At 41.1% G+C, this 26,030-nt stretch overlaps 1 protein-coding gene across 1 annotated transcript in view; it reads left to right on the top strand.

Moving 5' to 3' along the window:
• The first annotated feature begins 3,688 nt into the window (after window positions 1-3,688).
• wnt4 (wingless-type MMTV integration site family, member 4) overlaps window positions 3,689-26,030 on the top strand; it is a 30,519-nt gene continuing 8,177 nt past the window's right edge. The window contains exons 1-2 of the mRNA XM_020647354.3: window positions 3,689-4,330; window positions 25,658-25,739. Of these exons, the coding sequence (XP_020503010.1) occupies window positions 4,254-4,330; window positions 25,658-25,739 (159 nt within the window). The 5' untranslated portion in view covers window positions 3,689-4,253. The remainder of the gene's footprint in view (window positions 4,331-25,657; window positions 25,740-26,030) is intronic.

Below are 26,030 nucleotides of genomic sequence, written 5' to 3'. Positions count from 1 at the left end.
ACACACACACACACCCGAACACACACACACACACACACACCCTGCGCTCAATGCAGGTGTGATGTGTCTCATCATGAAGCAGAAACAGTTCAGAGGGAGCTGAAGTTTGGAGGCAACTGAATGTAGGTCAGCTTCTTCCTAAACGAGCTGAGTTCTGCCGTCCAGGAGCTTCCACTCTGCGGCTTTTTCTGAAGAACCTGAAGACTTTCCACTCAGACGAGGAGAAACTTCAGAGCCTCTTGTCAGTAACTGTTTTCATTGTTTATTTGATACTTTGGTTTCAGGCTCATAATCCACTTTCTTCCACTGCTCAGTTCATTTAGTTTGGCTGCTGAGAAGCTCTTCCTGCAGGGACCGCTGCTCATCTATCTTATCTTTAAGTATCCAAACTCAGACAGAAGACTTGGCTTACTTAACGCTACAGTGTGTGTGTGTGTGTGTGTGTAGTGTGTGTGTGTGTGTGTGTGTGTGTGTGTGTGTGTGTGTGTGTGTGTGTGTGTGTGCGTCTGGCAGCCAGGAGCCACACTGCACACAGCTGGTGGTGCAGCTGCAGCGTCTTGTCCCAGCATCGTGTATTCTTAGCTCCCCCAAAACCCAACAAGTGAAATGAGATTAGACTACACAGACACACACACACACTCAACCACCACCACCACCACCACACACACATAAACACACACACACCAAGACTTCAGACTCAGACTGAGGCCGAGAGGAGCGGTTGCTGCTGCAGTCTCCTGTCCGTTCCTTTTTCACACATTTGCAGGTTTTGACTGAAACCAGCTGTTTCATTGTTCTTCTTTACCACTGAACTAAATTTTCTTTTTTTGATCCCACCTATACTCAGAAATCAGATTAAAGCCTCTGTGAGGAGTTTTTAAGCCAGTTATTGAACAGACTGAATTAATACTGATGGCTCTATATGATATAAAAAGTCAACAAGATTATTCAGCGACACGATTTTTTATTTCTACAAAGTTATTTTACAGTGTTGCAGACAAAGACCACACGAACCGAAACCAAGACAAGAGCCAGACATTTAGGGATCTAGACCAAGACAAGACCCAGACCATTTATCTCTAAAAAAAATCATCATCTTTGTGAGCAGGGGACGTATCATTAATTTAGGACGTAATACTGGGAAGGTTGCAGCCGTAACCAGGGGATAAAAATCAAAATACAAATGAACTGAAGTTATTCGTTGGGGCTTTTGTTTTCTTCTAATTACAGTACTGATGTGGGGGGAAAAAAGCCTATCAGTGGTGGTCTTTACCAGTCTTGATTTGAAATCTGGAGTTGAAAATCCAGTCTGAGACCGAGACAAGACAGAGTAAAAATGCTTTCGATTCAGAGGCGAGACTGAGACCTTCAAAAAGTGATCTTAAGACCAAGACCGATGTCAAGTACTAGAACACTTTTATTTTCACTGCCTTTAACAACTCCTATGGGGTAGATGTCAGATGATATAAAAAGCACCCTGAAGAAACAACCTTTTTTCTTTTAGACAATCTCACATAAATATTCATAGTGAGTGATATCTGCACATTTAAGTTTAAATGTTTGAAGAAATAATTTTGTCCTGCATTGAGAATATGACTCAGTAACAGTTACAGTAATCCAGATTTCTCCAATAGTGTGTTTCTCCACTTTATTGAGCCTTAATGATGTTGATTAAGAGAAATATTAAGTTTTCATGGTTGTGCCCTTTAGTATTTATATGCATTGGTTTTAACACAGTATTTTAATTCTAATAGCTCTGTGATGACTCACCCATCTTAGAGTGTAAAAAACAGCAGTTCATATGTACAGGAAATGTTTATTTAAAGGTCACATATTCTCCTCCTTTTCAATGAGTTTAAATAATTCTCAGAACACGCCAAAACATGTGTGTGAAGTTTCTTGTTCTAAATCCACTCTGATCCTGTATTTGATCATGCATATAAACCCCTCTATTTCAGCCCTGCTCAGAACAGGCTGTTTCTGTGTCTGTACCTTTAAATATGTAAATGAGCTGTGTCTGACCACGCCCCCTCTCTGGAAGGGCTTGGGTGTACTCTGGCTTTCTCGCTCCATGTCCTGTTGTTTACAGTCAGAAGGCAGACTCAGAGGGCAGAACAAACACCTAGCTGTGGGAGTGTCACCCACCTGGGGGAGGGGCTTCTGCCCTTTGTGATGTCATGAAGGGAAAATCTCCAAACAGCCTGTTTGAGCACACATTTTCTGAAAAGTGGAGCAGGCTAAAGACGGAGAGGATGGACTTTTCTCATCATTGGGGGGTTTGTAGACAGACTAGGGACACATATTAGAGTTAGAAAAACATGGTGAAGTGTATTTTTGTATAATATGTGACCTTTAAAGCTCAAAATCAGAGATGACAAATTGCATCAGAATGTCTGTTTTAGTTGTTTACTCAGTTTCCCCCCTGTGTCACTTTATTTGCAGAATCTGACAACACTGATCATATCGTCTTTAATACATGATACTATATTGTACCACATTTCCTATTATAACACACCATATTACACTTATAACAATATGATGGATGAAGACATCTCTGTCTACTGTCAATACATTCACGACATTTTATGAATGTTATATTATTTAAAATATTATCACGTTGAACTATCATACAAAACCATGTTGAGGGTCTAATATAGAAAATACCGCTGGCTTTCTGCATTATTTACTGCAGCATTGTGTCACTTTCCAGATTGTCCTGCAATCATTGACGATTGAATTCCCTTCCCTTAATAAGTTTAAAGGTAAATAAAGACGTGAAATCGTATCTTCCCTCTCTATTTGCAGGTTCAAGCAGCTGAGTCATTTACTGAATGAACATTCAAACTCAGTTATGTTCCTATAAACCTGTAGCTACAAGACGTTTAAAAAAAGATACCCCCACATGTTTGAGCATCTTTTTATAGGCTAAACCTTTTCCTCATAATTCAGTCTGACAACTTTGGTAATTTTGGAAACTTTGGGATTCTCACTGGAGTTAAAAATAAAATCATGTAGGTTTGAAAGGGGGAAATATGTAGAGGACTGAGGCGGTGTGGATTTCTCAGCACTAAATTAAGGCATTGTATTTTGTCTCTTTTAATCTTTTTTTTTTATTGTTATGTAAATAAAATATCATTTTCAGTGGTAATTCTTCGCCAGGATCAGGTGAGTCATCCGGAGACCTCAGAGGTTTAACAAGAGGCCAGTGTGGCTGCTTCACCTTATTATGCTCCTACATTTTTTTCATCAATCAATAGTGTGAAGCTGACATTTGTCTTATTATTGGGATTTGCTGGTTTCCAATGCAGACGTTTTGCAGCCAAGCTTTAAATAGCCTGTTGACCGCAGAATATTTGGTTGAGTGTGTGACAGGCAGAGTGAGGCGCTGCCAAGAAGTGTGTGTGCGGTTTGAGGGGAGTGTGTGTGTGTCAGTGAAAGAGAGTGTGTTTATGTGTCTGTTGGAGAGGAGTGGAGGGTGGTTGGGGAGGGCATTAGTGAATGGCTGTGCTATTGCATCCTCCCAGGGGACCTCTAAAACACACACATTGTCCCGTCCGTATACACACACACACTCCCTCAAGCAGCGCACTTAAACCCGCCTCCTCCATCCCAAAAAAAAAAAAACTCCCATCTCGCAGCCATACCTCTATATCCTCGCACCGCCCCTCCACTAAAGTCAGCGCACACATCTCCACTCAGCCAGACGCACCGAGAGACGGTGGTGTGTGAGGAGGACCCGTGCGTATTTACGCTCAGTGCGTTCATGTGTAGGAAGAGAGTTGAAGAAACGGAAGAAAGTTCCGCGTGTTTGAGAGCAGGACCTTCAGATAAGCCTTCAGAGAGGAGGAAGAACACCTTTTTTTTTTTTGGCTTTAATTTGACTGCTTCTCCATGCGCTCTACCCGTTGGCGTTAACGCACAGCGCACAGGGAAAGTAAACAAACTGATTAAGAAGAAGGGGGCTGATTCAGTCTAAGCGGCTCCAGAGTTTTCGATCGTATATTTAGCATCCCTCTTTTGCCCCCTCTGCCCGTCCCTTCTGAGCGCGGAGCGGCAGAGGGAGGGACGGGAGAACCAGACGGACGGACCGGACCGTGAGGCTGCGCGTCTCCGCCGGTGGATGATCCACTGGATGCGGGACGATGGACTGAGAAAATTCCTTGCCACTGCAGCCTTTTTTTTTCCACCACCGACCCCCTGTCCACCTCGGGATTATTTCATCTCTCACCGACCCCCTCTCCTTCCCTCTCGAGATGACCGAGGAATATGTTTTGCGGTGCGTCCTGATGCTCTGCTGCGCGCTGCTCTCGGCCAACGCGAGTAACTGGCTGTAAGTTGGACTCTACGTTTCTAGGTCCTGATTTCATAAAGTGGACTACATCCTTCACTCTTTTTTTTTTAACCTCAACCATCATTCCCTCCATTCACTCCATTCACTCCCCCCCCCCCCGTTCTTCCTCATCTTCACAGTCACTCATCTTCATCTATCTGCTTTCTCTCCAGCTTAGCCCAGGTTAATGATTAACCATCACACGCACTCTCTCCCTCAGATTTAATAATTTACCAACACTGCAACATCCCCCCTCCAAGATTCTCACAAAAAAAAAGTTACCCACGATGTCCCTTTTTAAAAAAGATGCAGGTTTGCATTTTATATTCTAAAATATGTCATTACATTTTACACGCGGGAAATAAGTTTTTATTTTCTTTGGCACCTGGGAATGATAACATGATGCATGCAGCGTGTACATGCCAGTTACTTGTGCAACTTAGAGAGAAACAATCTTAAAGAATCAGGTGTAACTCTTTCTAAGTAGGTCCCCTCTGCCTTTTTTTACATCTCAATAACCTTAAATCCCTTTTTTTATTTAATCTTTTTGTTTAAGTGCTTATTGTTAACTTTTATTATAAAGGAGTTCATTAATTAAACTCAACCAGCATCCTTAAAAATCTTAAATTTCCTAAATTCCTCCACCCCGAACTGAGGGTATTTCTTGAATTAATTCAAAATAATATATGTTTACACCTAAAACACACCAACACATAAGATGACCGTATGTTATGGATAATATCCTGCTAGTTTTATCTCATGATAAAATGAAAGATTGAATGAGGTCAAATAGGTTAACCGATCATTACCCATCATGTTTTTTCATTTGAGGGAGATGTGTAAGTCTGACTACAGTGGCTCTAAATCTCTTGCTGAGTGTTAACACACTGAGTGACTGTGTAGTAGCAGTGCTGCACAGTGCCACCTCTTCCTGGGGCCGGTCGGTTGGGTCGCATGTGTGTGCCTGCTCTCCCGGCAGCCTGTGGGAGGTGGTTAGGTGGGTTTGTGCATTCCTCCGCAGGCTCCGCTCCATTTTCTGCTGCCATTCATCCCTCCTAGCTTCAGCAAATTTACAAAGCAGCGCTCATCGTCTAAGAAAGGCCTTTCCTCTTTTCTCCCAGAGTATCAAAGCTTGTGGTATGAACTTTTACATTCAATTTAGATTAATGATCATTTAAAACATGTCCCTCTCTTATCATCCTCCAAGGTAAACTTAAATTGTTGATCCTGATAAGCTCCTGTTTGTTGACTCTTTGTATTTGTGTCTCATTTCACTTTCCTCCCCCCCCCCCACGTATGAATACCTTTGTAAGATTTATTATCGGATCCTCAGCCTCGTGTGTTTATGTTTACGGATCACTGCAGACAGCTTAACTCTTATAGTTGACAGCTTCATCAGAATAAATCAAATTACGGCCTTGCCAAACAGCACTGCCTACCTTGAACTCTGTCACTGAGTGCAGGGTAATTGTGCTGTTTGGGGCTGAAGGCGTGGTGACAGCAGTACAGAGCAGGCATGTACAGGCAGGCTGCCGAGCTGCCAGTCTGTTCCACCGGGGGTTTCACTGTTGGGGAAAAAAAATCCCTTGTGAAGCTGTGTGGACTGTATCTCAACACTTCAACAAATCCGCAAGTTTCTGTTTCACCTCCACACAGTAGCAGGTACACTCAGGGTTACGGGATGGAAAGTAATTAGGAGAACTATTGCTGCTGTTAGACTGGACCATAAAACCTGCAACAAGTAACCTACTGTAAATACCAAGCAGCTTCATTATACATCTCTCTACATGACTGCATCACATCACATGTACGTCATTAAAACTGTCAGGAGACTCTCATTGCATGGTCATGTATCGCATTACAAATAATAAAACTAAAAATGCATCGATCATAAGTGGTTCACCAAAAGGAATCGCTCCGGCTCTGTGTTTATCTTTTCACAAGTATTAATGTGTCACATTTTGTAGAACAGCTTCAGCTCCCCTTTTTTCCTCTTCCATCATTAATTCATCAAATATCTTTAGACATAACTAAAGAAGAGGAACAGTTACCACTACATACATTGCAACACCTTGCGCAGTTCTCCTTCACATGTGCTTAAAATCAGCTGGTCATGTTGTAATAGTCGTGATTGGTCAGAATGAAACTGCAACCTCTGGGGTTGAGACATGAACGCCATGCAGAAGCGCAAAAAGACTGACAGCAAAAAAAAGTAACATGTTTACAGCCTGGTACAAAAAACGATTTTGGTCTTATCTGTTCATGTTTTTTTCTGCACACACTGTATGGAGCTGGGGTTTGTTTTGATTTTATGAAGATTAAGAGTTATGCATAATTAGAGTTGTGACCTATCTGACTGCGAGCTGTGTTGAAGCGATGTGTCAGCAGGCTTATAGGCGGTTTTCATAGGATCCTTGGGGAAAATGCTCCATCTGACGTTGCACGGCCTGCCCCACTTGGTCTGTTTTCTGAAATGTAAGTGCAGCGGAGCACTGCCATGAACATCTGGACTTACAGGTTCACAAGATCACAGGAGAAACCACAAAATCACTCAATATGTGACTTTGTCTTTCCGAGGTAGATCTGCTCTTCATTTGGTGCAATGTTTTGATGCATGGTTGATAAAGTGATTGGATATACAGTACATAGTGAGTCTGTATATTGGGTTTTATTTTGAAATTGACAGGATGCTCTATGCGTTCCCCTGACTTCCTGTATGGGTCGATCTGCTCTGTTCTGCTTGACGCGTGCTTGCAGCGGTCTCTGTTTTAAATAAACTCTGCATGTATTTTTGGCAGTGGCGATTCTAGAGTCTGGTGGGGCCCTCGGCAAAAATCAATTTGGGGGCCCTCCAACCAGCGTTCATCACCATCATGTCTGCCAGTGTCCCAACGCTTACTCCTCTTCCTCTTCGTTTCTTTTTTCTCCCCTATAGAATGAACATTTCTCTTAATTTTTCTTGGTTGACTTTCATTGACAAACTTCGGTTTTCACTGCAATCATGCATGCAACGCTCAGCAGGGCAACAAGAGTGAGTGCTGTCAGATGGGGGCCCCCTAGGAGAGGTTTCCTACTGTCATTGCAACATTTTCACATTTTGAGCCACTACTTTGGTTTAAGTTTGTGAGCCCTCAGGGGCCGCCTATACTGGCCCAAGCAGTTGCCTGCCATCCATGCCTGTTGACAAGCAGCGCCTCTGCTATTTGGAGCGAAAACAGAGTGAGAAGACACACAAGTAATGACGAGAGCGGCCCGCCTCAGCTGTGTGTGTTCAGCGGTCCAATATGGCAACCACCATGGTTGGGCTTCCAAAACAACCCTGCAGAAGCCGATGACGTCACTGAGGCTTCGTCCATGTTTATTTACAGTCTATGGTCACAATGGGTTGCTATTTGTGCTTTAGTTTTTTTTTTCATACCAATATGATCGAGGTGGTTGAGTAAATTATAGTGGTTGTGGATGGAAAGATTGCGTAGATAAACTTTGCGTGCTGCCGCAGCGTGACGAGAGAATGAGATTGTTTTTTGGTGTCACCTGTGATTTCTCCCTCTGCAAAATGACATGTACTAAAAACAACCCGTGTGAGAGACGTTTTCAAACAAGCAACACATTGCATTGCCTGTTCACTGAGAGTGGGAGCTGAGTAAAGAAATCTTTATTGAAAACGGACAGTTTCTAATTTTCCTCGCTCCTCTTCAGCTGAGAATTAAGATGCTGTCAATCATCTTTTAGACCAAGAACAATGCGATGACTGCTTTGTAGATTATGTGTGGAAATGTTATTTAAGGTTCATAAATAATCTTCATAATCTGATATGTGTGCTGGAAGTGGTGGCATGCAATGACATTCTTGATAAATGTGGACTATGTTTTTTCCAATTTTAAGAACTTTACAGCAGACTGTAGGATCATATTAATCATTAAACTTCTGACTTGTACCTCAACAATGCCAGCAGTAGAAACTGAAAGTCACAAGACAAATGGCAGAAATGGAAACCAACATCACAACAGATGTGATAACTTTAGTTGTAGATTAAGTCTGTAGGAACTTGGGTTGGAAACCTGGAAGGTCTCCGGCTCAAGTCGGACCAAAGTGTGGAAGTTGGTCCGGTTCTGGAGGTGCCAGGATACTTCCTGAGTAGTAGTTGCTATGAGCATGTTATCGAACCTCCAACAGCTCTGGTGCGCTCTGACATCTCCCCACTAATGCATGTCCACAGGTTCTGTTTACATGTGTGTATTCAGGTCTATGTGTGTGAGAATATCAATCTTCCAGTATCTCAATATCAGAGTATAAAACCTGAATTTCACCTCAGGAATTAATAAAGTATGTCATATTAAAAATAATGCAAGCACAACTGAACCATATTTATTTTCGATTAAGATGGCTATGCTCCAATCCCACCAAAAATGTATCCAGTACTTAAAAAGTTATAAATCAACACTTCAACACCTTACTTTTTTGGAATGTATCGAACCTTTTCCGTCGCCTCTATTGCGCAGCATTGATTCATTGTGCCAAGAATTCACTGGCTCTAGCTTCTCAAATTTGAATTCTTTTGCTTTTCTTTCTTCCGTAATCTAAACACCTTCAGGCTTTTGGACTGTTCCACTCGTAAAGTAAGCAATTTCAAAATGTCACCTTGAGCTTGGAGAACACATGACGGGCAGGGTATTATAAAGACAAACAATCACTTATTAGACCTGAAACAACTCCAAAAGATTCTGAACATAATCGTTAGCTGTGGAAGTCGATATGTTGATTAGCTCCAGTGAAGAGAGATGACAGAACATTTCTGTTTCACATGCAAAACACTATTTTTTTTAATTATGCATTCCACTAACCATGAGTCAGGGCAGCTTCAATGCGTCTCCGCTGTTCTTACGTCACTTGAAACCACAGCCTGAACCCGACTGTTTGTTTACCTCACCTGCAGCTCTGCTTGCGCCTGTCACCTTCAGCACGTCTGCCAGGAAGTGATCACTTTGCCAATTCTCTGCGGCTGCTGAGTCATGTTTAGCATCCTGCTGGGGAAAATTGATTTGCATATTACTTTTCATTAGTTTGTCAGTCATCACCCTCCCCCCCCCCCCCCTCTTCCTCGTCTTGCCCACGCTCTGACTAGTCCGGCTGCACCTGCACACTTCTCCAGGTCTGCCAGTGTGTGTGGGTGTCCATGTCCTGTGTTTTTCACTTCATGAATAACCAAATAACACGTTCATTTTTCACTTGTCTGATTGCATATAAAAGGCGTGCACTACACAACTCTAACTCTCACACAGACTCATGCACAGCTGAACACAATGTTAGAGAGGAAGCAGGAAAGGAGTGTGCCTGTGTGTGTATGCATGTGGATAATTAGAAATCAAATGAAGCAAGTGGACTTTATTTCAGCTGATAGTACAAGAAATCCAATATTTTTCCAACCCGTGAAGTTACTTCATTCATTTTAATTTGGGGGGAAACTCTGTGTCTCTGATGTTGATGGTTTGTTGACCCATCCATCCACACCAACCTTATCTCTGTAGGGACAAATCAATACAATAACAAATTAAACGTCATCTCTTGCTTCCAGTAGACATCGATCATAACTCGGAGCTATTTGGCTTAAGGACTTTGTGACATTAATTTAAACGTGACATTTTCAGGCATTAATGAAAAAACTGACTCTTTGATTTGGAGGGACATTCTTCTCTCTCTATTTTATTTAATTAAAGTATAGCGTGTGAGCATCATACTTAAATGTTTCAAATTTTTAATTTTTCTATTTATTTGAAGATTTATTTGTGGGCCTTTGGCTTTAATTCAAAGGACATTCAAGTGAGGAAGGTATAGGGAAGAGAGAGTATGGGCTGATTCTATGAGGAAAACCTGCTGCCCAATCCTTTCTTTTTAAATCATTGGTGCCCATCCTGGGGTCCGTCCCCTAGATGGAGCGCCAAGTGTTATGAAAATAAATGGACTACACCCCCATGCCTTCTTAAACCAAATGACTTTGCAGTTGATGGGAATATTTGGCCATAAACAAATGTATTAAAATCAGGCCTTAATTTCCCAACATGCAGTCAGTCAGCCAGTTGGTGAGTACATCACTTTGGTTAGAATATCCCACTGTAAGGACTGCTGTGATGTGTTTTGTAGACATTATGATAGCTGCATTTCATTGTCTTCGTACTTGTTCTTTGTACTGTGACAGTATTTAATGTACTCACAGTTTATAGAGAAGGTTTGTTCCTATTCTATGGCCAACATCCCAACATCTATCTAATCGATCAATCAATCAGTCTTCGTATGTTTAGCACCAATTTATAACAAGTGTAAGCTCAAATCTTTACAAAAAGAGCTGGTCCAAACTCTATCTAAACATTATTAACAAGGAAACAACACCATGAGCACAGCACTTTACTAAATGTCTGTCCTGCTCAGTTTGATTTATTTATTGAGTTCAACTGTCATTGATGTTCTCTTCATACAGACTGAAATCCTTAATTATTTTATCATTGTTAAAACCTATAAAGAGTTAGGAGCTTGATTTTCAAACACTCAACTTTAGGTTTTCAGTTTATGTGCAGAGAAGTGACCACGATATGGAATTAAAGATTGGTGGGAAGTTAATGTTATCACTAGATGTCCAGTTTTAGGTTGAATAATGAAGTGTTTCCCTCCAAACAAAAAACCTATTGAATTAGTGGCATCATGTCATGGTTTTAGAAACATCAAAGTGAACTCACTGAGAGCACGTTATCGACATATGGCTTTTAAGGTGTCGCCTCATTGTCTTTGTGTGTGTTTGTAGGTGTGTGTGTGTGTGATTGTGTAGGTGTGTTCATATACATATATACCTACTGGACAACCATGGTGAGGTACAAAAGAGATGGCAGCTGATGGGTAACCAGAGAGAGCAGAGACCTTGGCATTGCAGTACATGCTGGCGCCTTGCACTTCTTTCAGTCACACTGACACACACAGACACACACACACACACACACACACACACACACACACACACACACACACACACACACACACACACACACACACACACACATGATGTAGTAAAGCTGTGGCATGTTATTTCGAGCCCTCTTGTCACCAGAGTGTGTACAATTATCCTGACACACTTGGAGCTTTGGGGAATAACTCAGGATGACCAGATTATCACCAGGACAGACGAGCGGATGAGGAAACACCGGGGCTGCTGAAAGACGAGGGACAGATCTAAAAGATCTATAGAAAGGTGTACGGGGCTTTTAGGTGACATAACATATCCTCTGGGTGCCATGTTGGCGGACTTGGGCTCCGGGGCAATCATAGATACAAACAGCTGATTGCATTTGTGAGTGTATAACCCAGCTTCTGTTCGATCAGGGACATTTGCTTGATATAAAAAAGACTTGAAAATGCCATGAATAGCCAACGCAATACCTGAACTGTAATCTGGAGGTTATCAAACACTGAGGGAGATGAAGGCGACTTGAGCGTGGGGCACAGAAACGAAGGCCACTCATACACTTTCACTGCACACCGGAAAATGATAACATTTGGAAGGGCTGCATGTGTGAATACAAATGGGAAGTTGTTCAATCTTTTTCCACATTTTACTGCAAGCCTCCTCGTACAATTTTGTGGTAAGCTGATGTGTGAATGCAGCTGGTAATATTCAGGAAAATTCATCAAAAGCAAGAGGTCAGGGTTTATGTAAATAATGTCATGTGATTGATTCATAACAGGAGGGGATCCTTATAAGTAATGTAACTGCTTCATACTCTCGTCATTTATACTGTTAATACTTCCAATTGCATGTAGCATTGATATAAATCTAAAACCAAGTCATCAAGCATCGGATATATTTCAAACATTTCACCGCGAAAACAGCAAAAATCTCCCGCTTTGAGGGACATGTGTGCAAGGGGCTAAAGATATTCTGGAGATGTCAGGAGCAGGTGCATGCAGGTGTTGTACTTGGTCGCTGTATGTTGGGCTCAAGTGGCGTCCTCCAGTGTTGAAAAATGAAGCCAAGCCAAGATCCTTGACTGTCCACTTGAGGCCGGAAGCCTTGGAAGACATAAACGCGCCCCATATTTAATAAAACTGATGATTTCTGATGATTGATTAAGCCTAACCCGTGTTAATATATTTGCATAATTAGGGGCGTGGCTGCAAGTGGGTGCACTGTAGCTGTTTGCCAGGAGGCGTAAGATCTGCCTAACCTCCACCTCTTTGTCTGTTACTAGATTAATTAAAAGTAAGGTTGAGACAGCATTTACAATAAGGCCACCACCATCGTTTGGCTTCACAACACCTCTTCAGTAAGTGACGTCACTGAGACTATTTCCATGTTTCACCCAGTCTTTGGTCGGGCCACACCTTCAGCTCCTGACTGCAACTTAAGACGCTCTGTTTTGCAGTTAGGCAACAAAGCTGAAGGCACAGAAAAAACATGGGATATATATTGTATTTATGAATGTAGATTCATATTTGGGATTTTAAAAAGAGAGTCAGTGTGGCTGCCACCTTTTTAAGGGTTTTATGATCTCCACTGTCTCCATAAGTCTGCTTAGAACTCCTAACTAAAGACACTCCTCATAACTCCAGAGCTAGCTTTAGCATCATCATGTTTTGAATTGTTCCTGAGAATAAAAGTAATCCAATGCTAGTCATCTAAACATCTAATATCTATTGTGTTAACACTAAGTCACTCCATTTTGTTCAAATGTAAACAAATATAGGCTTACAGAATGGGGCTTAAGATGGGGGTCCCCTTCAATCAAGTCTCTGTCCTCGGTTAAAACCCTATATTATCTACGGCTAACGCTCACTTGAGAGCATAAGCAACAATTAAGGATATTTAAGGTTAGATTAAATGCTTAACTTGGATCTGTTTGTCTCGTAAAGTTACCTTATCCACACAAATGTAGCTAATCCTAAAATCACAGGTTTAAGCACTATCAGGGATTCTGTCCTCCAGGGATGGCTGGATACCAGATAGGTGAAAGGTACACCCAAAGCTGTAGCCTCACACACAGAGTTCTCTCTACAGACTGGTAAACGACACATAGTTTAAACATGCGAGTTCACTGTGTAAACAGAAAGCAAAAGCATTAATGGTTCAAATCTAAACCTGCTCGCTGGACGTGAATGAATCAATTTTACAAGCAAGTTTATCTCAGTCTGAACACACCCTGAGTGTGGAATTAACACACCTGAACAGTCATGTATGACGTCATAACTAATGTCACACGTAGATACAGATCTCGTACTTTTGGAGCCTTTTCTACCGATCAATTACCAATTCAAGGAATAAAATCATCTGCTTCATTTGGTAGAATAAACTCTCCTTTTGTTTCATTTAAATTCAAACTCAAAATCAACTAAAATCAACTACATTTTTTATTTCAATGATGTAACCAGAGCCTATACACTAAATTATTTCATTGAGAAAGTCAGAGTGAGGTGATGTGAGAACACAGCAGGATATGATCAGGAGAAATCACATCGAGAGAGTTGGAGGGGGTGGTGACGTTGACTCCCTGCGATAGGTGCACGACCATAGAGGACTGCTACGATCTCCGTGCACTTTACTAACTGCTGCAGTATGTTTATCTCTTTTCTGTTTAACTCTCACTCCTTAAATTGCTGTATGAGCAGCACTTTGAAAAAGGAAGACTTGGCTGGAAGTTCTTTAGTCTAAAACGCTGACGACACTAAAAGCCTTGAAAGTCAGACTGTTGCTCCTATAGGCTATATATCATTGCAGGATGGTAGATTGGGTGATGGATGCACGTTAGCTGTTAAATCATTGATAGGTAGCTCTTATCAATGTCTAAGTTGTTACATTGTCACTCTTGTGCTACACAGGCGGCAACTTAGTCAAACTTAAATGGTTGTATCCAAAAGGAATATTTGACACAATCTGACTGCCGATTCAGACTACTCATTTCTTCTTTAATATGCTGATGTCATGGCTCTGTGGATACAATCTGCCTATTTTTTCCACCACTTTCGTTGGGACTAAAATTCCTCCCTCACTTGACAAAGTGGATTGATTGCATTTTTGGTATAAACACGTTAGGATTCTGCACCAAACGAAACCTTATCACTTGGTTGATCCTCTCCATTTTTTCCTCTCAAAGCCATCACATCAAAGTGTGTCTGTTTTTCCACCACTCTCAGCTTAACCCTCTGCTCTTAGCATTTTAAAATGCTATGCTAACTGGCCAAACTTAGATAGTGAACTCTGTCTTACCAAACCAAGACCAGTGCCTAACCATCCCACTAATCCACAGACTACAACATGTGGACCTGCTTTACTCATACGTTATGAGCTGACTATACCTACACATAAATATGGTGGACAGGTAGACTACAAAGAGGTCCAGCCATGTTCTACATTTAGAATCAATCAGCTGTTTGCAGCTATTGTTTCCACAGAGCTTCAGAACTCCAACATGGCCGCCGGAGTGTTTATTACATCACCTGAAAGACCAAACAAAAGAAAACATGACACACAATCAGAGCACAGCAGTGACGTTAAAACAGGCTTAGGACTATGTTGGTATGCATAACATAATACTGACACACATACACATGCACACACACACACACATGCACACACACACACACACACACACACACACACACACACACACACACACACACACACACACACACTAATTGATTCCTAGTAGTTGGGGCCAACACACTAAACCCTCGCAAGAGATTCGTTCCATGTCTTTTATTATTTTATTGCCTGTTTTCCAAAATGTGTGTGAAACTATGTTTTGTAAATGTGTGTGTGTGTGTGTGTGTGTGTGTGTGTGTGTGTGTGTGTGTGTGTGTGTGTGTGTGAGAGAGAGAGAGAGGGTTGTGATGTTGGCAGAGCATGTTATTTTTAGGGGGAAATGAGCTCTACTGGAGCCAGCAACATAAAAATACACCCAGACACACGCGTGGGCACACAGATACTGTTATACACACACACACACACACACACACACACACACACACAGTCTGTCATAGTGAGAGTGTCTAATTGTTAATTAAACATATATTACGTAGTTTTCATTTTCACTATTTCCTCTCTTAATCTGACCTCCTGAAAAATACGACCGATTGAACGTCTTGAGAAACCTGCAGACTTATTTACCTTCAAATAACTTTGTCTTCAATATTTCAAAGCAAAGTTTCTTCAGATTCTCTGGATCACTTTGTTTTGTATGATTCCATTTAATCTTGCATGAACAAAATAACATCGGCATCAGGAGCTCAATATTTAACACCTCAGCTCATATTAGATTTGTTTAATAATGTTACATAGTTAGCAATATCTAATCAGTTCAACAACAACTAATCACAACCTTTATAGTGAAAATGTGTTGTGAAGGTCAGACTAAATATTGGTGAATGCAAAGGGACAGGACACAGACTTCTACTCATATGTAATTGTCTTACAGTTATTTAGTGGCTGCAGGATCTCAGTCTGTGGGGACTCGGGTTGGGAAGCGGAGGGTTATCGGTTGTTGGTAGTTTGGTCTGATAGCTGGAGAGGGGACAGGTTACTCTGGGATTAATAAAGGATTTCAAATTTAAAAAATGAATATATAAAAAAAACATTTAGTGTTTGCTTATCTAAGATGAATTACTTAATTTGAAGTTTTTATTTTATTATTGTGTCATATATACATTTATCTGCCCAGACTGCATGGGCGTACATGACACAATGAGTTAAAACGTTCAGAGTGCAAAGTAGGTCCAGTCATTGTCACGAAACAAAAAGAGAAAATAAAAAGCAAGACAAACCCTAATTAAAATAAATATATTGTCTTCTTTTCCAAGATTTTGAGGCAAAATTAGCGAGCATAAACAGCCATTCCAGTTTTTGCACAAATGTCCACCCCAATTTTTCAATTACTTTACTTTAATTAAATTACTTAATTTTAAAAATAATATAATATAATATAATTTTAAAAAACTATATATCCAGTACAACACACCTTCACAGAATCATACCTATAGTTTTAGAAATATTCAGTTTCTACTGTTTCTCATGTTTCAACTTTTAACTGCAGTTATGTTTAAGGTGTCACTGTAAGCCAATCAGAAACGCTTATCTCGACTGTGTTAAAGAGTTGTGTCTCAATCCATCAGCAACGTTGATTTTTGAAGAATGCAGTTCTTATCACTTTCTGTATGACCAACAACAACACTGTATGAATGAGTTAAGATAGTGATCAAAGTACAGGTTGGAGGTTCACACAGATTTCTGTATCATCTTCAAAGACATTTCAACCAGGGAGGTTTTGACAAGTCGTTGTAAGCTTAGAGGTGATCTGAGTTATGAAGGTTCTGCAGAGTGAAACTCCTCTTGATGTTTGTGTTTGTTGATTTTTGTCAGCTATTTGTAAATATATGTGTATAAGAAATGTTGACATTGTACCTGCATGCTGGTTTACAGATATGCAGATGAGATTTTCATTTCAAATTCAAACTTAGCTGTGGGTTCAAATGTTTGTATGGCATAACCATCAAAAGCTGCAACCTCAGATACAAAGAACTCCCTTTTTCTGCTAATATATTTGTATAGTGGAAGATTTAACATTTAAAGCTTGAATGGGGGGGTAGCTTAGTGTTGTGCTGATATTCAGTGTTTGAGGCTGCTGCAGGTAAACTGAGAGAACAGTGCCCTCTACAGGTCTCTGAATGTTTTGCATTATTGTAGGTGTCCACTGCAGAGGGGACAGGGAGGGTTAGCTCAGGTCACACCTCAGTCACCCTCATCTTTATGAGAAATTAAAACCTGCAGATTGCTGCTCTCTGAAAATCTGCAAGAAAATGTATAGTCCATGCTCCAAGTCAAAACTGGACTTGAACTTGTTGTGGGATAGCTCGTAGGTCCTAGCTCTTTCAAAACCATGGGCTCAGTGGCTCGGTAGAAGAGAAGCTCCTTAGACTGTTTCTCGAAGCGCTCCTCCTCGCACTTCCCATCCGAGCTATATTTACCCGTCACTGTGTACCTCTGCTGTATGCTCAGTACAGGAAAGGCAAACACGAGGATATTTTCATATAAATACACATTAGAGATGATGGAGGCACAGAGGGTCTGCTGCAGTCTGCGAACATTTGTGTCATTTTGTGTGTGTGCAGGAATTTTCTGAGCTGTCACGCAGAAGTGTCCACACACACACACACACCCACACACACACACACACACACACACACCCCAACATCTCATTCATCACTTCTGTCTCTCATTTCTCTTTCAACTAGCGTTCATTTTAGCCATTTTAGACTTGATAGAAATACTTTCTATGAACAGAATATTGAAATACTTACCCGAAACATGTATCAATTAAACTAATTTAAGACAAATATAAGATTTCTTCACCATGGTACACAGATGAGATGAAGTTCTTTAAAGAAAAGGGAAGTTTACAGAACCAGTTTAATGGTTTACATGTCTAATTTTGTATGTATTATTTAGATTATTTGTGCAGCAGTAGCTCAGTATGAAGGGACTTGGGTTGGGAACCATGAGGGTCACCGGTTCAAGTCCCAGTGCAGACCAAGTCTGGAAATTGGTCTGGTAGCTGGAGAAGTGTTACTTCACTTCCTGAGCACTATCGAGGTGCCCTCGAACAAGGAAACCGAACCTTCAACAGCTCTGCCAGAAAATGTCTGATTAATTCATTTGTTTTATCTTAAATCTCTTATGAGAATCTCCTTTGTGTTGATTTTGGCGTCACCAGTGGTGCTAAGCTTCTCCTTTACATGTGTTTATTATAACGCTGTGAATCAATTTAATAATCAAACCTGTGAATAATCACAAACACATGTTTTAAATACTCCGAATGTATCACATTGAAATGAAAAGAAAGCTACACGCAGCCTGTTGCAACACAGCGTAAGTTGATTTAGGAGTGCTGTGTGACACCTGGGCCAATCAGATTTCAAGTGGGACCCAAGCCTCCCCTCCTTGCCACCCATTGGATCCGCTGCTGCCGCTCAGCCAAATTGAACTGAGCTCATCCGGCTCCATCCATCCATCGGTCTCCTTAAAGGTGCACTATGGAGTTTAGGTGGTGAAATTTGAAAGTTGGAGAAGTGAAACGATTCTCTGCTATATTTTCTGAACTGAATACAAGAACTTTACTCAAAGAATAAAATGCTCGCTGGAACTCTGTTTGGAGCTAAAAAGCAACCAGGAGAGTTACTGTTTCACTGTTTCAGCCCCCCCAACCATAACTTGTATAGAGTTATTAACATATAAGAATCTGTACACTTCTCCAACTTTCAAATTTCTCTACATCTTTAAGTTACTATGCAAAAAGCCCAGGTGGGACAGGGGCTGCAAAAATTAGACACTGCTAGAAACCTGTGTGCATGGCTTCTATGTCCAATGCATGTGTCCCTGTTTAATAAATAGATATACATATATGGAATATCCATTTATTATCCAAAATATATATAAATATAAATATGTCGAGCATTGAAAGCAATTGAAAAAAAATAATTTTGGAGTTTGGGAAAAAAAATATTGAAGCTCAAAGACAGATTTACCCACTTTAAGAATGAAACTGTAAAGAATCTGAGAGTATTGAAACTGCAATCGTTCATATTTTAGTGCATAACTTCAAAGGTTTCATATGTGACTTCTGTGTGGCGTTCAACATTTTTTCGCGTTAGCCTTTATTTCCTGTCTCCGGACAACAACCTGCGTCTCCTCTGTGGAGAATTATCTCTTATGCTCGGAGTCTCAGCCTCTCATGAGTTTGTGGGGGGGCGCCGGGTGGGAGGTATATGGAGCATTCCACCTGGAACTGTGGTGCACTCGCAGGCCGCTGCGTGTTTGTGTTGCATTACACATCGCAGCCTTCACAACACCACTGGCTCCACCGGGCTTAGGCCTCTGGGATTTAAGCACGCAACTGCCAGAGGCCAGAGAGGCGGAGAGAAAAAGAGGGAGAGGAGCGAAAGGATGAGTCGTGGAATCATGTGTGTGTGTGTGTGTGTGTGTGTGTGTGTGTGTCTCTGTTGCTCTGTCCTTCTCCGGGTTGACTCCTCTGTCTCCTTGTTCAGGTGTTTTGTTAACCTCGTCTCTGGGAAGCGACGGGTACACACAGCAGAATGAGCAGATAAAGTGAGACACATTCGCCCAAGGCCTGCGCTGAACTTTTCCCACGCATAGATTCATACACACACACACACACACACACACACACACACACACACACACACACACACACACACACACACACACACACACACACACACACACACACACACACACACACACATATCTGGAAAATCACCTGAATAACAGCTCATCCAGTGTTTATTAAATGTTTCCAAGGTGAAAGTCAGGCCAGTGGGATGCCATCCAGGTGTTTGTGTCTTTGTGAGTGTGCCGCTGTCCATCAGACGGGGTTTCTGCCGTCGTCCCCTATTTTCTCCATGGGGTTGTTTTTTTTTGTTTTTTTTTTATCTCCATCTGATGGTCTCCCAGCTGGATACCTATAGACCCGAAACCTAGAGCTCTGCCCTTAAGGCTCGCTTAACAACAAAGAGGGATCAAACGCAGCACATGGCTTTGATGAAAGCCCGGCAACTTGCACTGGAGCAAATCCGAGCGGGGGCAGATCTGAGCTGGACCCGGTCCACACAGGCAGGAGGCAGAATCTGTAGATCTGTGGAAGAGAAATAACTCTCACTGAGAGCTCCAAGTCAGACAGAGGGGTTCAGGGTACTTAAAACAGTTAAGGCATAATGCTTCTCAACACAGACATTCAATGTTTCACAACGTAAAAGGTCTCTTTGAATGTACTCTTTAAGGCTTGTCATGCCTAGCTGTGATCCGATGGTTTAGTTCCCCTCAAGTATGTTGAAGGGTTAATGTTTAACTTCTAAATAACAAACTAATGTTGATTGGAAATGCTAGCTACTGTAACTTCAGCTAATTAGTGAACATTGCTGAATGTATTTGGTCTGTAATCTGGTAGCAATAAATAGCTTTTTAGCTCATCAGATACTGATTTAAATTACCATATATTAAGAGTCATGTCTTCAGCGATCCCCTTTCTTTGTTTTACTCTATTTTAGTTCTGTTTGGGTCTCACCCATAGACTGTAAATATGAATGTTTGAAGCCTGAGTGACGTCAGTAATCTGTTACTGCAGGGGGGCTCTGGAGTCCCATCGATGGTGGTCGTCATTCTGAAAATCCTGTCTCAGCCTAACTTTCAGTCAACCTAAGAGCTGGAGCTGAGGCGGGTTTTAAGCCTCTTGACCAACCCTTACGTCGCATCCACCTGTCAATCATGTCAGTTAGGCTACTTCATTTGAATGATGCTTATCCGTCATGAAATCTAAAAAGACGAGTTATCAGAAATGTCACTCCCCATACAAAGTGTGCCGTTGAGTCATGAACTAATCTGAGCAATTTTGCTTTTGAACCAGTCTGTAAACATGTTAACTTCTGCGGTAAAAACTGGCTTTTTTGAATGAGTGATTATGTGACCTCCGGTGCTTCTGCAGCCAGCCACAAGCAGATATTCAACGTACTTTTTCAGGAATTTTCACTTCAGCATTGGCTTCATTTGTTAACACTGGAGATTGCCGCTTGGTCTCGAGTGAACTATCATCCCCTTAAGCTACTTCATTCTACACTATGTTCACCTGCTAGTCTTTAACTTGTATGGGTGCATGTTTTTTTTTTTCACATCTGATGGTCCCTGAATGGTCTGAGCATTCGAAGTGGTATGAAAGTATGAAAATAAAATAATAATAAATAATTTACTCATTACAAATGTGTTGATGTTGAAAAGCGTTGATGTTATTATCATATGTTATTATGGTTAAAAATCCATGAACCACCAACCAAATCCTGCATTATAGTTAGGTGAAATTATCCTCATGATGATTTAGTAGCAGTCCAGCTGTGCTTGTTTTGTCTGCTCGTCAGTGAAATTAACGGAAAAAACGTATAGCCTTATTTTAATGAAACGTGATTACAAGTCGCAGCATTAGTCAAAGAAGAGCCTATAGGAGCTGATCTGGATCTGCCTTGGGCTCTCAGTGTGGCCTTCTAGTTTAATATGTTTTATGCATATTGGGCTCAGGAACGTTTTCTACACATTCAAAGGTCCAACATCAAAGACCTGTGAAGAGCCCTCTCCAGTTGCTAAATTAAACAGAAAAAGATAGATGGTTATGGCTCTGATTCTAGCTTAAAACATTACGTTTATCAGAGATTTTCTTATTTTTCATTGTAAGCTAAAAGATGCTAAATGTACAGAGCTGAAGGGATAAGTTCTTCAGTTTCCTGACTATAAGCAACCATGTACACGCGTTTCCTTAGATACAAGAGGGGGGCTACAATGAAACTTTGGAACCCACAGAACTTGCAGAACAACACTGCAAGAGACATTTTTAATAAAATATTGGGGTCTACTGATTTTGAAATATTGCCCACTCTTTCCTGAAATATGGGAGCCTTGGTAGTGAGGAAACAGAGTGATGTCAGTTGTCTGTTGTGGATATGAGCGGATGTGGCTGAGATGTGGTGGAGTGGCAGAGAGTGGGGTTATCGCTGTGATGAGTGTTAAATACTGACACTGTGACACTGGAAGAGAAAAATAAGGCCATCAAAGAGACAGAGAGAGATTATGTGAACTGTTGAGAGGAGGAGATGAGAGGGGGAATAGAGAGGAGGAGCTGTTTGACCCCTGGAGGGATGATAAACTAATTATACTTACACATTGACAAAGAGAAGAAAACACTCACATTAAGCGAGTTTTACCACAGTAACTTTATTTTTTGTGCCCAAATTCTGCAGGATTCTGTGACTTATGCAGCTAAAAGCTAATTCACACTAAATGAGATAAACAAGTAGGATGTCATAAACCCTTTTTGCAAAACATTGGTAGCATGACTTTGTGTTGTGAAATGGCTTTGTCAATAACCTGACAGCAGAACTCTCTGCAATCTGGATGTGTGCCACAGCATGATTGAGACGGGCTAACAGGGATTTACAGAGGTATGTGTGGTCTTGGGAACTCATAACCCAAGACTCATAAAACAAGCTTGAGAAACCTCAAGGAGAGGCATGTCTCCTTGTACAGGACGATAGCCTAAAAAGTTAATTTGGTTGGAATTTGCCTTTATTAAGGGACATTTTGATATTCAAACTCCGTCTAGTGTGTGGGGGAAGCCTGCAAATACAGGATTTATTGGTTTGTTCGTACTTCAAAAGTTATGAATCGAGACATTTGTCCTTGTCCTTTGAAACTCTACTATCACAGTCATTGTGTGCAGCTTAAAGGAGTAGTCAACGTTTTGGGGGAACACAGGGGTTTCCTTTCATTCTGTGACGAAGATAGAAAGACGCAGTCCATTTTAGTATAGCTGGAGTTTGGTTAGCCTAGCTTAGCATAATGACTGGATGCAGGGGGAAAAAGTACCCCGGCTCTCAATTGCTGTTATTCAACTGGTTTTCAGATGTAAACAGTTAATTGTTTTATTCTCATTTTTGACAGAACCTAGCTCCCTGTTTCCCCCACATGCTACCGGTCTTTATGCTACGCTATGACAACACAGTTTAACTACATTGGACAAATGCAGGCTTCATATTAAATTCTGTGGAGCCTGCTGGGCTCTGTATAAAAGTATGTGGCAGTCTTAAGGTGACAACTGCTAACAATTGTGTTCATTTATCTCAGCTCATCTTTAATATTAGGTTGCTAAAATAAAGTCAACCTCCAGTGTTGAAAAAGGAAGACAATGCAGAAGTGCAGAAAACTGCAGTTCCTCGAGTGTCCACTTGAGGCTGGCTGCAGAAGCCTCAGAAGTCACATACAAACCCATTCAAAAAAGCCTGTTTCTAAAGCAGAAATAAACATGTTTACATCCTGGTTCAAAAAAATAATTTGGTTTGATTGGCTCCTGTCTTTATCGGCACCCACTGACGAGGGGTGAATGTTTTTTATAACTCATGCTGCTTTGATTTTCTGAAGAATAAGAGTTCATTCTAATAAGGCCCGCGGCAGACCTGACTGAGCGGTGCGGTATACTTGTTTGTAAAGACCCGCCTCAACTCCACCTCTTTGTCCTGTGATTGGTTGACCAAAGTTTCATTCCAAAATGGCGACCGCCATTAATAGGCTTCAAAAGCCCGCTATAGTTACCAATGGGAAAAGTCACTGTGGCTTCATCCATGTTTATTCACAATCCATGGTCTGACCATTTATCCCCCCCCCCCCCCCCCCCCATAAAAAACTGACAGAAAACTGATTTTCCGCTGTCTTCAATGCGTGATCAGATTAGAACATCTTTTTTGTCGTTGCGCAAGTAAAACGAAACTGAAGATTAAGGTGTCCTATTGAACCATATCTGAAGTAGCATGAAAACTCGATGACCGGGTATTATGTTCAACTGCACCAGAAATTAGGAATTTTCTCCTCTCATCTGAAAAACGTTCCACTGTTTGGTCAAACAAAAAGATCTTTAGACTCAACATTTGTTAAAATGATTACACAGTGAGTGGAGTAGACGGTACATAATCAGGACTGCTCCCTCTGTGAGAGACTCACCGCCAGCTTATGAGAAAACCTATTTCTGTCAGGTGCAGCGGGGACTGGAGATATGGGACTCCTATCCCAGCTGTCTCAGTGAGGTGAGCTGGATGTGTGAGGGTCAGGGCATCTAGACGGATGCCAGTTTTTCTCACATCTTAGATTGTGCGTGTGTGTATATGTGTGTGTGTGTGTGTGTTTGTGTGTGTGTATATGCAGTATATCTCGCTGACCTGTCTGGCCTGAAGGTGGTGTGTATGATAAGCCACTTTCCCTCCTCTCAGTGTCCTTAGAAGCAGACATTTATCCAAAACTTTCCCACAACGTCATGGGACTCAACACTTAGCTCCCCGACTGGTTCATCTAAATGTTTCTATCAATAACAAACACCTCTTGTTTAAAGACGTATTGAAGCTATATTTTAAATCATGTATAGCCTCCGTGTGGTTCACATCTTATCTTGTATCACTTTAATCAATAGACACAAGATTGTGTACTTTTAATTTCCTCTCCTGTTCTGCCTTGTTTCAGTCAAACCCTTACAAAAAAAACAGGTCATTGGCCAAATGCGTCACAATAAGATGCTGTATGTACCCCTCTAACAATATTTATGGATGTTGTCCGCTTTCTTTCTGTGTTACACTCAAACTGCAACCTCTGGTGTCAAAATTTAAGCCAATACGGTACTGCAAAAACTGCAGTTCCTCAAGTGTCCACTTGAGGCTGGCTTCAAAAGCCAAGAAATCCCCATAAAATGCTCATAAAGTTGATAAACATGTCTATTGCCCTGCACAAAAAATTGTTTATATCACTTTATATCCTCGTGCATACAGTCTTTGCACCGTGCACTAGTCACATCACCCTCTACCACTCGCTCGAGGTGAATAATATCCTTCTGCGTTCTCACATCAGCTCACTCGGACTTGATGACGAAAATATACTCAGGGTAAGGAAGGAGAAACTCTGGGTAAAGTCAGAGTGAAAGATGTGACTGTTTGCATTAAAACTTTCAGTTCCTCCGGCAAATATCAGGAGTTTTTTGGGAGTTTTCTGCAAGTGTGAAAGTACTATAAGAGTTATGTTTCTGCTTGTATACAATTAGGGGTTACTGTGTTGATTGATAGGTAGGTGTAATGTGGCTGTCTGCCAGGAGGCTAAAGGCCGCATCAAAACGCCTCTTGGAGACCAATGGATGATGTCACTAAGACCAAGTTCATGTTTTGTACAGTCTATAGTTATGACACAGCATCATGGGTGTGAAAGACCACTTGAGTGACTGCAGGAAATGGAAGAGATTTACAAAATCTTGACCTTCATACGGGTGTCAGGGGTTTCAATCTGGATGTGAAACCAAGAGCTGATGTGGAATTTTTGCAAGAGGTTCACTTTTACAAGATTTCAAATTTAAAACGTACGTTAATCTTGCACATATTTTATTTTTTATAACTATGTACTTATGCAAGTATGCTTCATTTTTCAACCCAAGCCATACTAAACACAACCATGTCATTTTGGTTCTGTACTAAACCAAACTAGCTAATTTGCAACATTAAGCATTAGTTTAGATGATTATTTTTTGTTGTTCAAAACTGAAAGTGTAAGCAGATGTTGCTCATAGTATCTACTGCCCCATATTTAAAGCATTAGGCCTCTGATTGCACAAGTTGGAAGTGACTTCCAAGTGTCTTGTTTTTCCTTTTCATCCTCACTGATCTTTTGTCTTACACACACTGAAGAGGTCCTGTTGTGTGTTTTTTCTTCAGGTACCTGGCCAAGCTGTCATCAGTGGGAAGCATCAGGGATGAGGAGACGTGTATGAGGTTACGGGGACTCATCCAACGACAGGTACATGCCTTCTCTTAACACATAAACATTAGAGTTATGAAAATATCCATTGACACTCATGTACTGAGTTTGAAGGTTTTCGCACCTGTATCTAGACCATCATTAGCAAATGAGACCAACCTGATATTTCTGAAACCAGAAGCAAAATCCTCAAGGATTGTTTTCAGTTTTTAAAATTGACTAAAATATTTAGCCCTGATATGCATGGTTTCCATAGGATATATCTTAATGACTCGTGTCTTTTCAACCTTTGCCCTGAGAATCATAAAAGTCTTCACTTGTTGGAAACAT

This window comes from Labrus bergylta, chromosome 5 (assembly GCF_963930695.1).
Source record: "Labrus bergylta chromosome 5, fLabBer1.1, whole genome shotgun sequence".
NCBI lineage: Eukaryota > Metazoa > Chordata > Actinopteri > Labriformes > Labridae > Labrus > Labrus bergylta.
The sequence above is the reverse complement of the archived record's forward strand: the minus strand, read 5'-3'. Positions and strand labels throughout refer to the sequence as shown.